The 19,359-nt window shown below is 44.9% G+C and overlaps 1 protein-coding gene across 4 annotated transcripts in view; it reads right to left on the bottom strand.

Annotated features, from left to right (window-relative positions):
• The window catches only part of auh (AU RNA binding protein/enoyl-CoA hydratase), a 414,205-nt gene that overhangs the window by 126,910 nt on the left and 267,936 nt on the right, over positions 1–19,359 (bottom strand). For 3 of the 4 annotated variants that reach the window (XM_070881740.1, XM_070881730.1, XM_070881721.1), the window contains one exon: positions 5,717–5,773. The exons of the other annotated variant lie outside the window; for it this stretch is intronic. In XM_070881740.1, the coding sequence (XP_070737841.1) occupies positions 5,717–5,773 (57 nt within the window). The remainder of the gene's footprint in view (positions 1–5,716; positions 5,774–19,359) is intronic. 4 annotated transcript variants of the gene reach the window in all.

The raw sequence follows: 19,359 nt of genomic DNA, 5'->3' as shown, positions 1-19,359 counted from the left end.
ACATACTGTTCAAGGAAACTATCCTGGATACACTCTCTTCCTCACGGCTACCCTGGCCAATTTGCTTTATCCAATCAATATGAAGGTTAAAATCACCCATGATTATTGCCGTTCCTTTATTACAAGCCTCCATTATTTCTTGATTTATACTCTGTCCAACAGTATAGCTATTGTTAGGGGGCTTATAGACTACGCCCACCAGCGACTTTTTCCCCCTTATTATTCCTTATCTCCACCCAAACTGATTCAACATCTTGATCTTCTGAGCCAATATCATTTCTCACTAATGCACTGATCTCATCCTTTATAAACAATGCTACCCCACCTCCTTTTCCTTTCTGTCTGTCCTTCCGAATTGTCAAATATCCCTGAATATTTAGTACCCAATCCTGGTCACCTTGCAACCTTGTCTCTGCAATGGATATCAGATCATACACATTTGTATCTATTTGTGCCGCCAACTCATCTATTTTATTATGAATGCTACGTGCATTCAGATAAAGAGCTTTTAAATTTGTTTTTTTTACCTTTTATTCCTGCTTTGCCCCCACTTTCTGATTCACCTTTTATGTTTATACATTCTGTCCCTTCCTGGCATGCTCTGGTTTTCATTTCTCCCAGTGCTACCCTGCTCTATTGCCTTCTCCTTATTCTTTGACTTTTTATATTTTAGCTCACCTGAATCCTCCCCCCAGCAGCCCCCCCACTAATTAGGTTAACGTTCTCTCCACAGCCCTAGTTATTTGATTTGCCAGGACCCTAATCCTAGCACGGTCTAAGTGGAGCCCGTCCAAACGGAACAGCTCCCTCTTACCCGAGTACCGGTGCCAGTGTCCCACAAACCAAAACCCATTTCTCCCACACCACATGTTCAACTCTCCGATCTTATTTACCTTATGCAAATTTGCTTGTAGCTCAGGTAGTAATCCAGAGATTATTACCTTTTTGGTTCTGTTTTTTAATTTGGCGCCTAGCTGCTCATCATCCCTCAACAGAATCTCTTTCTTTGTCTTATCTATGTCATTGGTACCGGCGTGGAGCGCGACAACTGGATCTTCCCCCTCTCACTTCAAGTTCCTCTCCAGCCCAGAGGCGATGTCCTTAACCCTGGCACTGGGCAGGCAACACAGCCTTCGAGACTCATGCTCTCGGCTGCAGAGAACCTTATCTATTCCCCCTCATGATACTATCCCCTACCACTACAACGTTTCTTTTTACTCCTCCCATTTGAATGACCCCTTATACCACAGTGCTGTGGTCAGTTTGCTCATCCTCTCTGCAATCCCTGCTCTCGCCCACACAGGGAATAACAGCCTTGAACCTGTTGGACAAGAGCAAGGGCTGAGGCTCCTCCATCACTCTATCCTGAGTCCCCATACCTTCCTCACTTGTAGTCACACCCTCCTGTCCTGACCACGGATCGAATTTGAATTAATTACTTTAATTGGTGTGAATAGCTCCTGGATCACAGATTCCAGGTAACTCTCCCCCTCCCTGATGTGTCGTAGTATCTGCAGATTTACAATTAACGGCAAATATCCTTCCTGGCAGAGCCTTGCCTAGGGCATAGTAAGATAAATTGAGTATAGGTAGAGTTCATATAAGAAAAAGGAAGCTGTCTTCTTGTCAGATCTAGCTTATAGTTACGCAAAATTATTACAGAAAGTAAACAAACTTCTGGCCCCATCTCCCCAAATAAAATTAAATATGTTACTCTTGAAAATTGCTTGGTAATTTTTGCAAATGTTTATTGAGATAGTCTCTAAATCATGATTGTTGATTTGTTTTAAATCATTACCTTCATTGGTATTCATCAGGGGGTAATGTGCTGTGTCTAATAGGATTAAGAAGCTTTACTAATTTAATTATGTCTCAATGTTAATATTTATTAAAATGTATGTAAATAGTAGCTCAGCAGTTTGCTGTTATGTGAGTGAGAGCGCAATGAAAAAGATGGATCAACTTTTAGTCAATCGAGCTGAAAATAGTGGCTCAATAGTTGCTGAACTTTCTATTCACAGAATGTTTTATCTGCCTCATAATTCCTGTTTTCGCAGAAACCAATGTGTACGTGAGTAATTAATTTCACTTGTTGCAAGTTTCCCTGCAGGATTGACAGGACAGCAGTGTAGTGATTCAGAAGGGAATGCATGCAACTTTAATCTTTTGAATGTGTGAAACCATGGGCCCGAAACCGGTGAAACCCAAGGCCCGCCCACGTACCGCTGATGGCCGCTGAGAGACGGAGCGGACTTTGCCAGGAAGATTCCACTAAAAGTGGTGGCAGTACTGCCCAGCAAAATAACGGCTTACGCCATCAATCTGGGAGGCAGCGGGCGGGAGCTCTCAATCTTGGCGGCAGTGGACGGTAAGGCCACCAATATAGGGGCTCATGGGTTTTACAGATGGGTAACACATATCGTCTCTCATTTTTCTAATTTTAATTTACCTCCCTTTTCTATGTCCTTGCAGAAGATGCTGCACATAATAGACACCAGCAACTGTAACAGAAGGGGTCACAGTAAGCATAAGACTCTTAACCCCCATAATGAAAGAGCCCTGCACATTCAAGGAAGTAGGTTATATGGGCCTCCTCTCAACTCACAGCTAGTACCATTCTTTGATTTTTTTTCTTCTCCTACTTACTCACTTACTTATTGAAACACAGGTGGCCCACAGCAGTATAACACACATCTTGTCACATGAGCTATGCTTGAAGTTGTGTCCTATTGGTAGCATTGTAAGATATGTTCTTATGATCCTATAGGTTTGCCATGACAAATAGACCTCAAATGGCAATGTGCACCCTTTCTCAGCACATCACAACACCCTGCATCAGTTACTGTGGCAAGCACATCCACTCCAGTAATTCAATTAGTGATTGCAGCGAGCACTTAGTGAAGCACAGCACATGAAGTGCAGCTTGGTACTTGGAAAGCCAGCTCAAAGCCTCCCTTAGCTGCTAAGCACAGGAATCTGGAACTCACAGTGCCTATAAAAGAGTTTGGTATCTTACGATAAGTATTACATGCAGTCATTTGAGAGTGTTTCCAAAAAGCTTGAGAGTAACTATAGAGGAGTCCATAACCCACATTTGGGTACTGCTGCATGACCATCTGACCAAGTGCAAATCACCTTGAAGAGCATGACAATTGCACGGCCCTCTACAATGGAGATCTTTTTGGCTAAGTTTCCAAGTTCAACTATAGTTTCCTTAAAAAACACTACAACTGGGGCTCCTGAAACCACGAACTCTAATCTACAGCAGTGCATCTTCTCTGTATTCAACATGTTGGGGAACCAGATAATGCAAGTCTTCAACAACCTCATTGCTGGCAAGCAATCTCCTCCCACACATATCTTTGATCATATTAAGGGGGTTCCCAGCACCAAAGGAATAGTATTAGTTGCCATGAATGACAGAGATGTCTCTTAGGGCAAAATCACATCCATATCACCCAATCGGCCCATGTATATAACTACAAATATATTCTTGAGCAAACAGGCCCAAGAAGACCCCACATCAATACCAATGGCACTTATAGTTGTAGGGCCATCTAAAAGGATGTACTGGGACACCTTCATCTGTAAAAGGCATACACTGGAGGCCAACAACCACCAACCTCATTTCCTTCTCTAATTGGAGAAACACTTAGAAGGAACGCACAGTTAGGAAGTAGAATACATGTACCAAGTATTGTTAATAATAGGAAGCACCAGGGAAAAACACACTGAACATACCTGTGCCAAAGTTAGAGTGACTGATACCAGAATGTATTCTGAGACTTCCTTTGTTATGGGACAGATTAAGTTCCCGAGCAGAAACAAAGTTGAATTCTGGGACTTTGATGTATGGCTGGGCCCAGTGGAGGCAATTCTTTACTTGGCAAGGGTACTGAACACATGTGTAGATGACCTCTGTGCATTGGATGTTGCAGACACTTAACTTAATGTTCTTTATTAGACCTTTTCTTATGACTCTTGCTGAGCAACCATTTCCTTGTGCAGGCACGTCTTCTGTCTCCTGGTTGGGTTGTCTTCTGTTTCTGGTTACTGCTGCCTATCTTCTCCTACCTACACCATGGCAAGGCCCTTTTAAGGGGCAAAATTATGTAACAAGCAACAATAAATTGACAACTTGGTCAGGATGTACTGCAAGATTCCCGTCAGTCAAGGCATTTAAACTTTTAATTCAAAATGTCAACTGTCTGATACACCAAAATGACTCCAGTGATCAGCCTTGGTTTCCCCAACCAGGTGAATCATGGGAACTGCTTGGTAGTGAGTATTTACATGCATTATTCAATGCCAAGGTCACAAACTAGCTACACATGGGCACGGAACCTCTTTCTGTTCATGAAGGGGGTGGTAATGGGGCTGGGGAGGAGGCAGGGGGGCAGAGTCCAGTTGGTCTGCATTTTAAGGAATCCAGCCAGGCTGGAAGAGTGCAGGGCTCTCGTGTGCTGTATGTTTTGCATGATAAAATATATGAATTGAGTGGCTAATGCAAACAAAACATGTTTGACCTCCATGATGCAACTATGCATTGTAGGCTGGGAGATTTGGCAGGTATCTCCTGCTGCTGCTTGGAAAGATCCAGTCGCATAAAACTTCAAGACAGCAGTTATCTTTACAGCTATCAACAGAGCCAGTATAACCTTGTAATACCTTAAACTGTCTGAATGCTTAAAATGTGATTATTTGTATGTTGCAAAATTGTTGTAAAAATTGCTGGTAGGGTCCCTCATTTCTTGTCGAGTAATTGTAGGCTACTGAAGTTAGGTATTGATACTCTCTGTTGCTAAATACGAACATACGAAATTCACGGCCATAGAAAAACCCAGAGTCAATAAGGGAAAAAAATACCTCTCCAATCCCTCAGGCGATCAAAACTAGTCTAGATCACATGGACCATGTGTTATCCATAAAGCCGCTTACCAAATTAGTTTGAAATTGTTTATTAGGTTGTCATAGTGACATGGCAGCACACTTCTCCTTCCTCACTGCACAGGCCAAGCTGGCACTCATGGCTTGACCCTCACAATTTCTTACTGGCACTCTTCCTTCTTCCTTCCTCCCCCCTCTCTACTCAGTTCATTCTTCTCCTGTTTACACCAGTTTAAACTGGTGCTCTCTCCCTATCCCCTTGCTCCAGTTCAAGCTGGCATTCTTCTTGCAGACCCCCTTTTTAATGTTGGCACTAATCGTTCCGCCTCAGATCATGGTGGCACACTTCTCTGACTTCACCATTTTAATCCACCCTCCCTATTCAGTTAATAGAGTTAGTCCCTCCCCTCAGGTCATGCTGACGTGATCTTGCTCTCTAAGTGCTGGTTCCTGCTCCTACTTGTTGCTTCTGCTCCAGTGACTTAAACACCACTGCATGCTGTGGTGGAAATTGCTGATCTCACAAACACGTGAAACATTACATTTAATCTGCTGGAGCAATAGCAGCAGGAATGACCTGTTATCAGCAATTGGGGGCAGAATTGCAGGTAGTTCGCATTTTCATTCAAGAAAGCAGATAAGTAGATATTGAACCTGAATGCACTGATTTTCTGCATGAAATTTGGACAGTTGGCAACCATGGAGTTAAATTCCACCTGGCAGAACAGGCATTACAACAACTAAAGAATCAAACATATTTACTTTATTGGTCAAATGTATTTATTTAGAATATAATCCTGTAAATAAGATCTACAGTATGAGTCCATACCTGCACCTGGAATGATTGCCAACTTGGTTTCAACAAGTCCCATTTTTGCCGAGGTAGCTGTAGATAAATAAAGCAGAAATACACATTGCTTCAGATACATGTTTTCACTAAATATGGTACATACTAAGTTTTCCTTACTGTTTAAAAATTAACCACTTAATAGGGCCTTCATTCTTCAAATTGTTGGATTCTCCAACAATCATAATAGTATAGCCTAAATTAATAGGTTCTGAGAAACCATGTGATAAGTATTAACAAGAAATATGGCCATGATTTATGGATAGGCAGTGCTGTGCATAGTCTACTCCTGCATTGCATAAAACTTGCATCACTGAACCACTTTGATTTGACATGAGGCTAAACTGGCACTAACTGGCACCACGCAACCAAAATTATATCGTTGCAGGGATGGAGGGATGGGATGATAGTTTGTGGAGAATTGGAGAATCCGTATCATTTTAAGAATGAGGAAGACCTTGTTACACTTCAATCCAGATAACATGTAATAGATACGAAGATTTAAAATAGATTTTTAAAAGTGTGAAGAGTTTTGATGGGGATGAATAACAAAAGACTAAATAGGGGACATTAATTTAAGATTATCACTAAGAGAGTGAGGAGCGAGGTTAGGAGAAATTTCTTTACAGATGGTTGTTGGAGCCTGGAATTGCCACAATGAGTGGTTGAAGCAGAAACTATTACATCTTTTAACAGAAAATAGAAGCAATATTTGAAGTAGTGGAAAATACAAGGCTCCAAGGAGAAAGCGGAGCAGTAGGATTAGTTTTAGGTTGCTCTAGCAAAGAGCCAGCATAAACACAATGGCATCTTTCTGCGCTGCAAACTACCATGGTCCTACAATGAAAACAAAAAGATAGAAGCAAGTAGGATACTTTGCAATTCTGATAAACAGAAAGGTGGAGTTACTAGGACAAGATCCCAAAAAATAAACTTATAACTGTAGTTCTGAGGGAGTGAACATTTATGGAAATACAATCGTAAACCTGAAACCAAAGTGAAAACTTGCTGCAAGTTCATGTCCAAGTATATACTCAGAAGTCAACACACTGTGGCTGGCCTATAGTTCAGAATCCCTCCTAAATGTGTGCCACTTTGTTATGTTTCTATGGTATTTTCTACAAGATTGAAGACTTTAGTAATAGTGATAATATATTCAGCTGGATTGAAAACTAGCTGGAAGGCCGGAGACAGAAAGTAATTATGGATGGATTTGTATTGGTTTGGAGATCGATCACCAGCGGTGTCCTGCAGGGATTGGTGTTGGGACTGTTGATCTTTACTATTTTATTAATGATTTAGATGTAGGTGTTATGGGCATGATCCGCAAATTTGCAGATGATACTAAGATCTGTGCAAGTATTCGGACTGTAGCTGATGCTGGAGTGTTTCATACAGATCTTGATGTGTGGGGGATTGGGCTTATGACTGGCAAATTATGTTAAAATTTGGAAAAATGCAGTGTTATGTATGTGGGCAGAGTGATCCACGGCACGGCCCTGACCAACATGGACCATTTCCCATACCTCGGGAGCCTCTTATCAACAAGAGCAGGCAGCGACGATGAGATTCAACACCACCTCCAGTGCGCCAGTGCAGCCTTCGGCTGCCTGAGGAAAAGAGTGTTTGAAGACCAGGCCCTCAAATCTGCCACCAAGCTCATGGTCTACAGGGCTGTAGTACTACCCGCCCTCCTGTATGGCTCAGAGACATGGACCATGTACAGTGGACACCTCAAGTCGCTGGAAAAATACCACCAACGATGTCTCCGCAAGAATCTACAAATCCCCTGGGAGGACAGACGCACCAACATTAGCATCCTCGACCAGGCCAACATTCCCAGCATTGAAGCACTGACCACACTTGATCAACCTTGCTGGGCAGGCCACATTGTTCGCATGCCAGACACAAGACTCCCAAAGCGAGCTCTCTACTCGGAACTCCTTCACGGCAAACGAGCCAAAGGTGGACAGAGGAAACATTACAAGGACACCCTCAAAGCCTCCCTGATAAAGTGCAACATCCTCACTGACACCTGGGAGTCCCTGGCCAAAGACTGCCCTAAGTGGAGGAAGTGTATCTGGGAGGGCGCTGAGCACCTCAAGCCTCATCGCCGAGAGCATGCAGAAATCAAGCGCAGGCAGCGGAAAGGACATGCGGTAAACCTGTCCCACCCACCCCTTCCTTCAACGACTATCTGTCCCACTGTGACAGGGACTGTGGTTCTCGTATTGGACTGTACAGCCACCTAAGGACTCATTCTGAGAGTGGAAGCAAGTCTTCCTCGATTCCGAGGGATTGCCTATGATGATGATGATGATGAACATACATGCACCTTTCAGGGAAAAGATTTAAAACAGATGGAGAAAGAAAGAAACCTTGGCATTCTAGTGCGTAAATCTCTAAAGGTTTATGAACAGTGCCGTGAAGTGACAGCAGCGAGGAATTTCCCAGATTTTTGTTCCCAAAGTGGCCTGGGTTTTTAATCTGGTTTTTTCACCTCTCTCAGGCAGTCATATGGTTTTGGGTGGGATGGAGAGTGCATATATTGTGTTAAACAAGGTATCACAATTGTGTGGGACACGGCTGGATGGCCCAGAGGGTCTTTGTTCGTATGATGTACTTAAGCAGATGACCAGTCAATAGAGTTTCATTTATCCAGTGTTTTATTAACAATTTAATCATAACAGTACAACAATGTGTTTTTATCTAATAACACCTACGATGTATGCTTTTACAATTGTTTTCAAGTATGATGCATTGATATTTTGATATTTCAAAGAAAAATAATAAAGAACTGGCTTAATTAGCACATATTTCCATTAGGATGTCACTTGCTACAACCCATCAACACTATTCATCACTGCAATAATGGAACCTACTGGTTTATTCCAGAACTTACATGAGTCCGTCATTAAAATTACCTTTTAATGCTGAACAACAAAAAAAGTTCTAAAACAGATCAGGACCAAGGGCTTAATTTTACCCAGTATTTGCTCTGTTTTTTTTGGAGTAGGCTGCTTTTTCTGGCCTAACTTAAAAATCCCCAGTTTCCCCAATCAATTTGCACCAGCGTAACTGACTTAGTTCCGTTTTTTTTTACGATAGTTTTTTTTCCCTCAACCACCTATGCCAATTCTGGCCATTTAGGCAACTTTGGCCAGCTAATAGTTACTCCAGTTGTACTTAGGCCAGCGTATGTGGTCACTCGAGAAAACCCTTTCGGACAGTTAAAGATAAGGAAATCGGCGCAGGTTAGTGCAGCAGATGTCCGGACAGCAGCAGCAGGAAAGGTAAGAGAGGGGGAGAGAGAGGTGGCAGAGAAAGAGAGAGGTGGGGAGAGGGAGAGGGTGAAGCTTTTGACTGGGAGGGAGGAGACCACTCGGCCAGGGCTAGGGGCGGGAGAACGCACCGGCAAGCCCCTCGGCCAGGGCTAGGGACAAAGGAGCAGATCGGGAGGCTAAAGACAGGGCAGGTAGGTAGGGGGGGGTGGGTTATTTTGGCCCTGGATAAGTGCGGGTCGGCCCGCTGCCATCCCGGTCCGAAAGGACCCCGCATGCACCTAAAGCAGCGGGCCGGTGTGGGGTCATTCCCGCCGGGAAGGCAGCAGCTTCAATTTCCAGCCCAGCCCTTTTACAGTTTCTAACCTCAGCCCTTCTGAGCGTCCCTCGTTACCCTAGCAACATCAGTTTTTGGCGCAGGCATTAAGCTCCACCCACAAAGCTTAAGGCCAATCTGCGTTGCTCCAAATTCAAAGTTAATTCCGGCGAAACTTGGATTTTTTTTGGCACATTTGGGCCACGAAAAAATCGTACGTACCTCTTCAACTGCACCAAAAATCACCCATGTGGAAAATTGAGCCCCAAGTAACTGTTTAGTTCCAGTGAGGAAATAGAAATCAATCGTGTGGCAAGAGGTCCTATTCAGTGAGTACCAGGAGCTAGGAACTAAGTTAAAAAAACAGGACCTCAAGGGTTATAATCTCTGGATTATTACTAGAGCCACGTGCAAATTGGCATAGGGATAAGGAGATTACAGAGATGAACACATGGCAGAAGGAGTGATGTGGGAAAGAGGGGTTACATTTAATGGAATACTGGTACCAGTACTGGGACAGGATGGAATTGTAGCACTGGGGCAGGCCCCAACTGAACCAGGTCGGGACCAGGGTCCTAACAGAAAGGATGAATAAGGCAGACACAAGGACTTTAAACTCGTAAATGGGGAAGGGTGGGGGAAGGGCTCAGGTGGAAAAGGCAGCATAAATAATTCTAAAATAAACAAAAGGGAAGAGAGAAGGGTAATAATCAGAAATGTTGCTTTCGGCACAACAGGTAATGAAAAAAGTAAAATATGTAAATTAATTAAATTAGGAGAGAGAAATAAGAAATGCTGGAAAAAAATATTAGAGCAGAAGGACAGGCTTGGGTGCATGGCCCAAATAAGTATAAGGAACATATTGAATTGCAGGTGCAAATTCAATTTAGAGGGTGTGACATGGTAGTCAAACACAAAAATCACAAAAAAAAAGGCACGTGAAAAGTGTTTGGAGTGTCCCCCAGATTGGGGGGCACTTGATTTAATTTATTATGTTTTCCTCAAAAGAGTTGTGACATGGTAGTCATTACAGTCAGGACTGGGAACTGAATAAACCAGGTTATAAGGTCTACAGGAAGGATAAGAAAACTGGTAGAGAGGGAGGAGTAGCCTTAGTGATTAAGGAGGAAACTACTTCAATTATAAGAGGGGATGTACTGAGAGGTAAGCAGGTAGTAGAGACTCTATGGATAGCATTAATAGGAAAGGATTTAAGACTTTAGTGGGAGTTGTGTATAGGACCCCTGGTAGCAGCTGTGAAGTGGCAGAATACATAAATGCAGAGATTAGATAAGCGTGTAGCGAAGGCAGAGTGGATTAATGGGGGACTTTAACTTTCAAATAGATTGGGATAAGCAAACTAGCTCGTGTTACAAAGGTAGCAAATTTCTTGGGTGTGTTCAGGTTAGTTTTCAGCAACAATATGTTCCAGAATCAACAAGGAGGAAGGCCTATTAGATTTAATACTGAGTAATGAGACAGATTTCGTTAATAGCCTAACGGTGTATAAATGTTTATTTAATAGCGATTCAGAATATGATCAAGTTCAATGTTGTGTTTGAAGGCGAGAAACACAAAACAGCTACTAAGATTCTAGATTTAGGAACGGCTGACTTCAACAGGATGAGACAGAGACTGTCACAATAAACTGGGCAAACTTGTTCATGGGTAAATCAACAGATTACTGGGAGGTGTTCAAAAAAGAATACAGAACCAGTTTATACCCCTAAGGGTCAAGAGCTCTAATTGCCCCAAAAAACAGCCATGGATGACAAAAGAGGTAAGGGATAACATGAAACTAAAAGAAAAAGCATTGAAAGATGAAAAAAAAATAGCACAGACCCGAAAGACTTGGAGAGATACTGTAAAGTCCTTACTCTACAGCATGAAACCACACGAGGCACATTCCAGGGACAAGACCACTCTGTGACCTTAACTCTTTATTACAGGACTCCAGAAGTGATGACCCTGCATGGGACCTCCCTTTATATACCTGTGTGATCAGGTAAGGAGTGTCTCCCACAAGTTCACCCCCTGTGGTCAAGGTGTGCATCTAAGTTGAGTGTATACAGTAATACAGTGATGTTACATTGTAGTTACAAACATGACCCTCCACCCCCCCCCCCCCACAAAGTCTTACTGGGATCATAGGTTTAGTCTTTCAGGTGGTCTACGCTCCCTCGTGGAGCGCCGCAGTTGGGGCTCTGGTTGTTGGACACTGACGTGAGTGTCTGTCACCTGTGATGATTCTGGCCTGTCTGGGCTGACCTCAGGGACTGTGCAATCTTCTGATTGCTCTTGTTGCATTTTCGCTGGCGGTAGTGTGAGCTCCATCTCATGGTCTTCTTCAGGTTCCTCCGTGTCGATGCTGAACCTTTTTTTTTATTTGGTCCAGATGCTTACGGCATATCTGGCCATTGTTGAGTTTTACCACGATGACCCTATTCCCCTCTTTGTCAATTACAGTACCCTCAAGCCATTTGGGCCCCATGGCGTGATTGAGGACGAATACAGGATCATTTATTTCTATACATCTCCCCCTTGAATTACGGTCATGGTACTCGTTTTGTGACTTGCGCTTGCCCTCAACTATGTCAGTCAGGACTGGGTGGATTAGGGACAACCGAGTTTTGAGTGTCCGTTTCATAAGTAGCTCTGCGGGCGGGACCCCCGTGAGCGAGTGCGGGCGGGATCTATAGGCCAGCAGGAGGCGCGATAGGTGGCATTATAGGGAGGGTCCTTGAATCCTGAGCATACCTTGCTTAATGATTTGGACTGCCCATTCCGCCTGGCCATTGGAGGCCGGCTTGAACGGCGCAGTCCTGACGTGGTTGATGCCATTGCCCGACATAAACTTCCAGAATTCATAGCTCATGAAACACGGGCCATTATCACTAACCAGGATGTCTGGCAAGCCATGGGTTGCAAAGATCGCACGTAGGCTTTCGACGGTGGTGGATGACGTGCATGAATTCAGGATGATGCACTCGATCCATTTCGAGTACGCAGCTACTACAATGAGGAACATCTTCCCCATGAACAGGCCCGCGTAGTCAATGTAAATGTGTCACCATGGCTTGGTGGGCCAGGGCCACGGGTTGAGCGGGGACTCCCTGGGGGCATTACCCAGCTGGGCACACATCGTGCACCTGCGAACACAGTGTTCCAGGTCTGAATCAATTCCAAGCCATCAAACGTGTGACCGGGCAATGGCCTTCATCATCACAATGCCTGGGTGCTCGCTGTGGAATTCCCTGATGAATTCCTCCCTGCCCTTCTGGGGCATGACTACCCGGCTGCCCCATAGTAGGCAGTCGGCTTGGATGGAGAGCTCATCCATCCACCTGTGGAACGGTCTGACCTCCTCAGGGCATGTTCTGTGTGCGGGCGCCCAATCCCCAGTCAGGACACATTTCTTAATCAAGGATAGGAGGGGATCTCTGTTTGTCCAGATTTTGATCTGGTGGGCTGTGATGGGGGTGCCTGCACTGTCAAAGGCATCTACAGCCATGACCATCTCAGCGCTTTGCTCAGCTGCCCCCTCAGTGGTGGCCAGTGGAAGCCTGCTGAGTGCGTCAGCAGTTTTCAGTGCCAGGCCGGTGCCGGATGGAGTAGTCAAAAGTAGCTAGCGTGAGATCCCACCGCTGTATGCGAGCTGATGTGTTGGCATTGACAGCCTTGCTGTCTGACAACAGGGATGTGAGTGGCTTGTGGTCCGTCTCTAATTCAAACTTCCTACCGAAGAGGTACTGATGCATTTTTTTTACACCATAGACACATGCAAGCGCTTCCTTCTCGACCATCCCATAGCCCTGTTCTGCTTGAGCGCACGACCTGCAGGCATAAGCCACAGGTTGTAGCTGACCCTCAGCATTACCCTGCTGCAACACGCACCCAACCCCATAGGACGATGCATCACATGTCAGAACTAAATGTTTACAAGGGTCGTACAGGGTCAACAACTTGTTTGAACAAAGTAGGCTTCGCGCCCGATCAAAGGCCTGTTCCTGACAATCCCCCCAAAACCAATCGCAACCCTTACGCAGGAGCACGTGTGGCGTCTCCAACAACGTGCTCAAGTTCGACAGAGAGTTCCCGAAATAGTTCAACAGTCCCAGGAATGAACGCAGCTCTGATGTGTTGCAGGGCCCGGGTGCTCGTCGAATCGCCTCTGTTTTGGATTCAGTGGGCCGAATCCCATCCGCAGCAACCCTCCTGCCCAGAAACTCAACCTCAGGAGCTAAGAACATGCATTTAGACTTCTTGAGTCGCAGGCCTACCCGGTCCAGTCGGCGTAGCACCTCCTCCAGGTTGTGGAGGTGCTCCTCGGTATCTCGACCCGTGATGAGGATGTCGTCCTGGAATACGATCGCTCCCGGAATGGATTTAAGCAGGCTTTCCATGTTACGTTGAAAAATCGCGGCCGTTGATCGAATGCCAAATGGGCACCTGTTATACGCAAACAGTCCCTTGTGCGTGGTGATGGTGGTCAGTAGTTTGGATTCGTCGGCCAGTTCCTGGGTCATATCGGCTGAAGTGAGGTCCAACTTGGTGAACAGCTTGCCGCCTGCCTGCGTGGCGAAGAGGTCCTCCGCTCTTGGGAGCAGGTAATGGTCTTGTAGGGACACCCGATTGATGGTGGCCTTGTAGTCGCCACAGATCCTGACAGAGCCATCCGCTTTAAGAACGGGAACGATGGGGCTCGTCCAGTCGCTGAATTCAACAGGCGAGATGATGCCCTCTTGCAACAGCCGGTCCAATTCGCTTTTTTTCCGCATCACGTACAGCACAGCTCTGGCTTTGTGGTGCACTGGCCTGGCGTCCAGGGTGATGTGTATCACTACTTTAGTGCCTTTGAAAGTCCCGACGCCCGGTTGGAATAGTGTCTCGAATTGTTGTAGGACTTGTGAGCACGAACTTCGCTCCACCGAGGACATTGCGTGAACACCCCCCCATTTCCAGTTCATCTCGGCTAAGCAGCTCCTCCCCAACAGTGCGGGACCATTGCACAGGATAATCCAGAGTGGCAGCTGGTTCACTAACCCATTGTGTGTGACAGCCATCATTGCACTGCCCAGCACCGGAATTATTTCTTTGGTGTAAGTCCGTAATTGTGTCTCAATACGTTCTAATTTGGGTCTACTGGCTTTGAGTGGCCATAGCTTCTCAAATTGCTGAACGCCCATGAGTGACTGGCTGGCCCCAGTGTCCGGCTCCATGCGTACCTAGGATACCGTTCAACAAAACCCTCATCATCATTGGTGGCGTTTTGGTGTATGAACTGTGAATATTTGCCACATGGACCCGCTGAACTTCGGCGTCCATCGATTTGCCCCAAAAGTCATCCTGCCTCACAGAACCCTCTTCTGGTCCATCTGCCTCATATATCAGTCTGGTTGCAGGTTTTCTGCACATTCGAGCTAAATGACCACTGAGATTGCAGTTTCTGCAGACAAACTGTTGGAATCTGCAAGATCTGGCTGAGTGTTTTCCCCCACACCTCCAGCATGAGTTCAAGTTTCCATTGTTGGGGACAAAGGGACTGTGGCCAGGAATTCCGTGCTGACTATCCCTTTGACTGCTCTTAAGTACGCTATTAGTGGGTGTCAATGGCCCCATCCCGGGCCGCATTGTCCACTGTGATGGCGTCAATGTCCGTTCAGCCTGCCATTGTCTCTGTTGAAGTCCTGCTCTGGAGTCTATTGCTGCCTGGTAAATGTCGGACCGCCCCTGCCTGCCTGCGGGGCTCTGAGTAGCATTGATGATGTTGACTCCCTGATCCATCGCCGCGTTAGAGGCAGAATTGCACGTGTAAATCATTTCCGTCTCTTCCTCCCCCGCCATGAAAGTTTGAGCTAACAACGCTGCCGCTTCCAAGGTCATGTCGTTGGTCTCAATTAACTTGTGAAAAATTCCCGCATGACCGATACCCTCGATAAAGAAGTCCCTTAGCATCTCCCCCCTGCAGACATCTGTGAACTTACAGAGGCTGGCCAAACGCCGGAGGTCCGCTACAAAGTCAGGTATCCTCTGTCCTTCATGATGTCGGTGGGTGTAGAACCTGTGTCGAGCCATGTGTATGCTGCTCGCCGGTTTGAGGTGCTCCCCGATGAATTTACTAAGCTCTTCAAAGGTTTTGTCCGACGGCTTTTCGGGTGCCAGTAAGTCCTTCATAAGCGCATAAGTCTTTGGCCCGCAGCTGGTCAGGAGATGAGCCCGTCGCTTGTCGGCCGCTGCATCCCCCAGCTAGTCTTTTGTAACGTAGCTTTGCTGAAGCCTCTTGACAAAATCGTCCATCTTCCCCAACACAGTACCGTTCCTCTGTGCTACCAGTGGCCATTCTCGTGGGTCGTGAATTCCCGTTTCTCATTGCCAATGTAAAGCCCTTACTCGACAGCATGAAACCACATGAGGCACATTCCAGGGACAAGGCCACTCTGTGACCTTAACTCTTTATTATAGGACTCCAGAAGTGATGACCCTGCGTGGGTCCTCCCTTTATATATGTGTGTGATCAGGTACGGAATGTCTCCCACAAGTTCACCCCCTGTGGTCAAGGTGTGCATCTAAGTTGAGTGTCTACAATAACACAGTGGTGTTACATTGTAGTTTCAAACATGACAGATACAAAGAAGAAAGAATACAACACATTGATTTGAATTGCTACTGCTGTTTCCTCGTACCTCTATAAATGTAATGCATAGCGATGGATGAAATCCGACTGTCTTGAGGCTGTCTTGAGGCTGATATCACATAATTACTCTAAAAATGCTATTTTAATATTTTGGATTTGACTTGATTTAAAATGATATAAGTTGACGCAATAGATTCCACGTTCCCAGCAGGGAATGGTGTGTGCAGGGAGCACGTCACATGCATTAAACCTATGATTTCCATCCATTCATTCTAATGGGCAGAAATTCACAGGCTGTAAACCTGCAATATGCTCTCTGAAAGTGCCGGTCCCTGCTGGGTGCATAGGAATATGCAATGAGCTCCAATGTCACCTCAAATATTGTCAAAAATAACATTTAACCCTTAAAGGATTTAGCTTGACATTTATTCTGGTCATCTATGAATTTTGAGGAATGGATTAGTCCCCAGAGTTTAAGAGAAAGTTGTACAACTACCTCTATATATATATATATATATATATATATATATATGTATATATATATATTTTTTTTAAAATTTATTTCAACAAGCAGGTTTTCAATAATTTTAGACAAAATGTACATTAATTCTTAAAGATATCTAGGTTGAATTTTATGTTCTTTCTTTTTACTGTTATTCAATCCAGTTCTAGATTTTCCCAACAAATACTAAAAGCTAAAAGCAACCTGGCATTACATTCACTCTTCTATTTCTGATTATTCTCTTGTCATTTCTGATTTTATTTTTGTGTCCTTGATTATTATTTATAAATGTGTCTGCCCCAAGTAGCTTATTAGTGCAATCTCATGTTATGGTCAACCTCAGCATACTGCAGAACATCATTTGTGGGCAGAAAGTGGCTGTTAAATGATGGGATTAGATCTGTATTAGTAACTGCATCTATCACTTCAGCACTGAATTTTTGGCCTGTTTTTTTTAATTAAAGAAAACATAAGAAGCACAGAAAGAGAAAGGACATTCAGCTCATTAAATCTTTCTTTCCATATATCATATACAATTCAATTGTCTCTAATCAATCCATTTCATTTGCTGACAAAAGGTATTGCAACTTTTTGCCCTTAAGTCTGTTTCACATATCCACTACTCACCACACAGTGGGCTAGATTTTGGACTTTTGCGATTTTGTGGCGTTATTCACAGCGGGGCAGTAAAGATACTGTCTGAAAATAATTTGCACCTTCCATTGCAAGATTCGGCAAAAATTTAAGATGGAGGAGCATTAGTGTTAACTCAGGTGTTGCATCCGAGCCGAAGCTCGCAGCGGTAATGGAGGCGGCCATTTTGCACATATGCAGTCTTTTTTTTGTGGGCGCAAACACTAATTCAGGGCGCAGCAGCTTCCTGCGTGCATGTGCATATGAACCACCCCACTTCAGCAAATATGGAGGAGCAGGAGGGAAGGCAGCATGCCAGGTGCTTCTCAAATGAGGCCACTGAAGTATTAGTGCACTCTGTCGAGAGGAGGTGGTCCTCACTCCATCTTGCCAGGGAAAGCCAGACCGCTGCCACCAATCTTTAAAAGGGTGTGGAAGGAGATTGCCCAGGAGGTCTCTGCAACAGACACTGTGCAGAACTGGGACACAATGTAGAAAAAAGTTCAATGAACATACCAGCTCGTTAGGGTGAGTATCATTCACATTTATGTATGCTTTCTATCCTTCCATCATGAATCTCAGACACTTTGTAAAGTCTTTCATGCATATGTTATCTCAAAAGTCTTGCAATCTGTGGGGTGGGTTTCACAATGCATAAGAAAGATGAAGGATGACTTCTCTACCTATTGCCTCCTAATGATCGGTGCACATAAACTTGGTTCTTAATCATTAAGAATCTTCCTCGCAATACACTTACATTGCTGCTATGGGGTTTCATAAAGATCACCTGCAGCCCTAGTTACATCCTGCTCACAAAGCTCATGCAATATCTACACAGACTGAAGTGAAATCATTAGAACATCCACACAGTCTCAACTAATGAAGTATGTTAGGCATATGTGACACAACTGGAGAGGAACCCTTTCTAAACACGTATATTTTTTTCTTTGCAGTCGAAGCACTCGCACAACAGGAGGGAGCAGGTGCGCATGGGGGGGAACTGCCTCAAATTCTGCCACTCACTGATATTGAGGAACGGCACCAGCTCAGACAGTTGCCGGGGTGATGCTGAGCCCCCTTCGGGTAGTGAGGGTATGTAAATGGATTGCGCGACTGAAGAGACTGCATTGAGATGTATAATGAAGTGGCGGCGGGGCTTCAAATGAATATATGCAATGCCATCTTCCTCATGTCACTCTGCCCCCTCCCCTGCTGCTAACCACACGTATGCTCTTTTGTGCTTGCCGAAGAACAGCCACTATCGCACCAGCCTTCCTGTGACGCATCGACATCTGGTCATGGCGGTGATGACGAGGCTGCTGAGACAACTCAGCTGACTGAACCGGAGAGCCCACCAGTTGCCTCGACTCAAGACACGACATCTGGGGACGATGCCAATTTCCCGGGGTTTGAGGAGTCGGAGGCTCCTGGCCACAGTTGCCGACAGGAGAGCCTTCTGGACTCAACATAGAGTTCAACAATTTCAGACCTTAACCTCTGCCCATATTTTGCTCTGATGTATTTTTTCTCTCTCTTTGTTTCCCGTAGCAACTGATTATCCTGCTATTCACACCCTATCTTAACTAATCTTTTTCTAGCTTTTGCTATTGGTCAGTAACCAGTGGGGTGTCGCAGGGATCAGTGCTGGGACCCCAACTATTTACAATCTATATTAACGACTTGGAGGAAGGGACCGAGTGTAACGTAGCCAAGTTTGCTGACGATACAAAGGTGGGAGGAAAAGCAGTGTGTGAGGAGGACACAAAAAATCTGCAAAAGGGCATAGACAGGCTAAGTGACTGGGTAAAAATTTGACAGATGAAATATAATGTTGGAAAGTGTGAGGTCATGCACTTTGGCAGAAAAAAAATCAAAGAGCAAGTTATTATTTAAATGGCGAAAGATTGCAAAGTGCTGCAGTATAGTGGGACCTGGGGGTACTTGTGCATGAAACACAAAAGGTTAGTTTGCAGGTACAGCAAGTGATCAGGAAGGCCAATGGAATCTTAGCCTTTATTGCAAAGGGGATGGAGTATAAAAGCAGGGAAGTCTTGCTACAGTTGTACAGAGTATTGGTGAGGCCACACCTGGAATACTGCGTGCAGTTCTGGCTTCCATATTTACGAAAGGATATACTTGCTTTGGAGGCAGTTCAGAGAAAGTTCACAAGACTGATTCCGGAGATGAGGGAGTTGACTTATGAGGAAAGGTTGAGAAGGTTGGAATTCAGAAGAATGAGAGGTGATCTTATCCAAACGT

Source organism: Pristiophorus japonicus, chromosome 1, assembly GCF_044704955.1.
Source record: "Pristiophorus japonicus isolate sPriJap1 chromosome 1, sPriJap1.hap1, whole genome shotgun sequence".
NCBI lineage: Eukaryota > Metazoa > Chordata > Chondrichthyes > Pristiophoridae > Pristiophorus > Pristiophorus japonicus.
Note: the sequence above shows the minus strand (reverse complement) of the source record. Positions and strands in the feature narration are given on the sequence as shown.